Source organism: Vipera ursinii, assembly GCF_947247035.1.
Source record: "Vipera ursinii genome assembly, chromosome: 1".
Classification (NCBI taxonomy): domain Eukaryota; kingdom Metazoa; phylum Chordata; class Lepidosauria; order Squamata; family Viperidae; genus Vipera; species Vipera ursinii.
Window position 1 is genome coordinate 202486983 of NC_139512.1, and position 4139 is coordinate 202491121.

General features: G+C 39.2%; 1 protein-coding gene across 1 annotated transcript; it reads right to left on the reverse strand.

Moving 5' to 3' along the window:
• Positions 1 to 1188: 1188 nt before the first annotated feature.
• On the reverse strand, positions 1189 to 1627 carry LOC310637793 (U6 snRNA-associated Sm-like protein LSm1; the record flags this gene model as incomplete). The annotated part of the gene is made up of 1 exon (XM_083358343.1): positions 1189 to 1627. One exon carries the CDS (start codon positions 1625 to 1627, stop codon positions 1226 to 1228), a length of 402 nt encoding a protein of 133 aa, XP_083214469.1. The 3' UTR covers positions 1189 to 1225.
• Between the last annotated feature and the right edge of the window lie 2512 nt (positions 1628 to 4139).

Below are 4139 nucleotides of genomic sequence, written 5' to 3' on the forward strand. Positions count from 1 at the left end.
TCTTACTAACAGGCCCCAGCATGTGCAAGCTGGAACAAGTATTTCTAACGCCATTTTCTTGAGCACAGGTTCTCCTCAGGGCTGCATCATAAGTAAAGCTAATTCGGTATACTTTGAGGGAAGATAGGATTTAGTAAAGTTTAATGAAACCTCACAGGTTGAAATGAATATTCACATTTTTCATTCTGGCATTAATACTCTTCCAAAATTGAATTTTATATGATTGAAATGAAATGTGAAAAAAATATCTAATTTGGTCATTACATTTTCAGCAATTTTTAGAGAACGTTTTATCCATTTTAGCAGTCAGGATTTCAGTAATATATAATAGTAAAAATACCTATTTTCTCTATTAGTCAGTGTGGAGTAAATTTAATATTATTCCACTGAAATTATGATTGTATATATATATATATATATATTTGTTTTCTGAGGTTTTCACGGGTGTTCGTATGTGCATCTTTGGTTATTCGGGTTTTTCCCCGCGTAGAACTAAAGGTGTAGGGGCGACGTTTCGACGGAATTCCGTCGAAACGTCGCCCCTACACCTTTAGTTCTACGCGGGGAAAAACCCGAATAACCAAAGATGCACATATATATATATATATATATATATATATATATATATATATATATATATATATGGATCCTTGGTTTTTCGGGTTTTTCCCTGCGTAGAACTAAAGGTGTAGCCTACACCTTTAGTTCTACGCAGGGAAAAACCCGAAAAACCAAGGATCCACATACAGGCACCCGCGAAAACCTCAGAAAACACACACACACACACACACACACACACACACACACACACACACACACACACACATATATATATATATATATATATATATATATATATATATATATATATATATATATATAATTTATTTATTTCATGCTGGATTATATTTAATCTTCAAAAATAATGTTGGGGTTTTTTTGTGTGAAACGGGAAGAACTACAGTTTACATCATGGTAATCCAACTGTTTTTTGCACCTGAGGAGGGCGGGGGGAAGGAATCTGAAATAATAATAATAAAAAAATAGTTGTCCATCACTTAGGCACTTCAGTACATAATCTCCGAAATCTTTGGGAGACAGTTCAGGTAAATACTTAGTATTTGTCTAGTGCAGGGGTAGGCAACCGGCTCTTTTATGACTCAGCTATGCTGACTCAGGAATTCTAGGAGTTGAAGTCCATGAGTCATAAAAGAGCCGAGGTTGCCTACCCCTGGTCTAGTGTATCAGCCCTCGGAACAGAGAGGCCGCACTCTTTCATCGCTTGCATTTTTAACTTGTCCGATTCTTGCTTTGTTTGCTGCTCTATCCGTTGAACTTCCAAGATTTCCTCTATCGAGACTTGCTGCAAAGGGGTGTCACTTTCCTTTTCCAGGTCAATTTCTCCCAGGAGTACAACATTCTCACCTCTGACCACGAAGATGCCACGAGGGATGTCGCCATACTTTTTGCCCACATGAATGCGCTTCACTGTTTGGTGCAAAACCAGATTTGCAAACTGATCAATGCTGCATAAATATCCAATCAAGGTTCTGCCATCTCTAAGGAGGACCAAGTGTTTTTTGTCGATGTCTTGGATGAGGCTGGCCGTGCCTGGCATGTAATTCATTTTTGCCCCAGAGGCAGCGGAAGCTGTGCCTCCCACATCAGCCCTGGGAGAAGAGGAACCTGCTCTTGGCCTCTCCCCACCCGGTCTGGAAGCACAAGCTCCGGTGGGGCGGGGAGACAAAAGGGGTTTTATATTTTTAATGCATCTAAATTCTACATCCATTTAATCGTACAATTTGATTTCTGAATCATAACTTGACCAGCAGTTTATAAATATGGTACAAAAGATGATCTGAATTGCACATTATAAGATTTTTAACTACAGTCAAGTCTATAAGATATTGCTGCAAATGTCTTGATGCTATTCTGCTTATTTGAAGATATTAAAACCAGTCGTGAACAAAACCAATATGATAATAGTAATTTTATCTTTGCTATATATTAATAAGGGATGCAGTGGTTCAGTGGGTTAGGACGCTGAGCTTGTCGATCAGAACGTCGGCAGTTTGGCGGGTCGAATCCCGAGTGCCGCGTAACAGAGTGAGCGCGTGTTACTTGTCCCAGCTTCTGCCAACTTAGCAGTTTGAAAGCACGTAAAAAATGCAAGTAAAAAAATAGGGACCACTACGGTGGGAAGGTAACAGCTTTCCGTGCGCCTTTGGCATCTAGTCATGCCGGCCACATGACCACAGAGACGTCCTTGGACAAGCGCTGGCTCTTCAGCTTTGAAACAGAGATGAGCACCGGCCCCTAGAGTTGGAAACGACTAGCACGCATGTGCGGGAGAACTTTTACCTTTACTTTATATATTAATAATCAAATCTCACAATCTAAACTAATTATCTCTCCACTGAAAGAATGTTTTAAAACATTTAATAAGAAAGGAAGAGAGCAAAAATCTAACATTATTTTCCTGTATTTATCCCAGGTATTCTATACATTACTTTTTATTGCATTATCTCCTATAAATGGTTTGTTTCTATTTGGATCACTCTAGAGATATTTATGTAGCTCATTTGGAAATCCTGCACCTTCCACAGAGGCAACTGGGCCATAAGGAAATACAGTCCATTCTATAATCCTTGTTAAGGAATTGTGTGGTAATATATTATATATAATAGAATAGAATATATAATGTAGCCACCAAACTGCCTTGCTCTTTCAAATCATGTAAGTTTTTATTTGTTTATGGATTATATGTAGTTTATAACTTGTTTATGCCACTTATTGGAGTCATCATTGGAAACAAGACTTCTGAGAATACCGTGGACAGTCAAAAAAAGAAACACAACATTTTTTTCTGAAAACTGGCATTTACTTCTGGTTTTCGACAAAAACAGCCCATAGCAAACCTTTGTAAGAAAATTCTAAGGCTGCGATGCAATAAAGGTAGTCCTCAGCTTACACCCATTCATTTAGTGACCATTCAAAGTTATAACGGCACTGAAAAAAGTGACTTATGATCATTTTTTCAAACTTATGACTGTTGCAGCATCTCCATGGTCACATGATCACAATTTGGATGATTGGCAACTGGCATGTATTTATGACAGTTACAACGTCCCAGGGTCATGTGGTTACCTTTTGCAGCCTTCTGACAAGCAGAGTCCAATGGGAAAGTCAGATTTGCTTAACAACCCTGTTACTAACTTAACAACTGCAGTGATTCACTTAACAGCGGTAGCGAGAAAGGTCGTAAAATGGGGCAAAACTCACTTAACAACTGTCTTGCTTAGCAATGTAAATCGTGGGGTCAGTTGTGGTTGTAAATTGAGGACTACTTGTACTGCATGCACCTACTTAAAAATTGCATTTTTGGCAAAGAAAGAAACTCAGTAAGGAACCTCCCTAACTTATCAGGTGGTAAAAGAGACGGCAGGAGACAGGATTCTGTTAATGTAGCCCAGGGGTCTTCAAACTTGGCCCTTTTATGACTTGTGGACTTTAACTCCCAGAATTCCTCAGCCAGGCTACCCCTGATGTAGCCTTATAATAAAGTGGAATTAGCTTGTCTGATCATGTTTCCTGCCTCAGCTTGGGAAGACTAACAGTGGTCAGTCACAGAATGGCAACGTTTCTGGAATGATTTTTCAGTGAAGTCCTAGTGTACTTAGCCAGAATTTATAGACTGCCAAAGTGTGGCAGAACTGACAGGAAATGTTTTATCAAGGGGCTAAAACAGTCCAGACACCTGTCTATTTATTCTGTAAAATGAACTCACAATATCATTTAACTATGAAAAGATCTTTCAAAGTTTTTGCTGTGTATTGGAGTGTGTATTGTATTCAGCAATAGCTTAACAGATGACAGCTAGAAGGGGCCGTACATAACTGCCGCTAGGCGTGGCTCAGTTTTCGGCGGGAAAGCCTAGTTAAATTGATTGGCTGTCAGCTCAGCAGCCAGAGTATATAAAGGGCACAGGCAGCCCATTCTGTTGCTGGTTCTTCTCTACAAATAAAGAGCTGAATTCACTGCCTGGCGTCGTCTTGTGTGTGTTAACCCGCTACACTTCAGTTTTGCAAAAGCCAAAAAATAAATAAAACATCAAACTATCAGAAATGACTACGTATGCA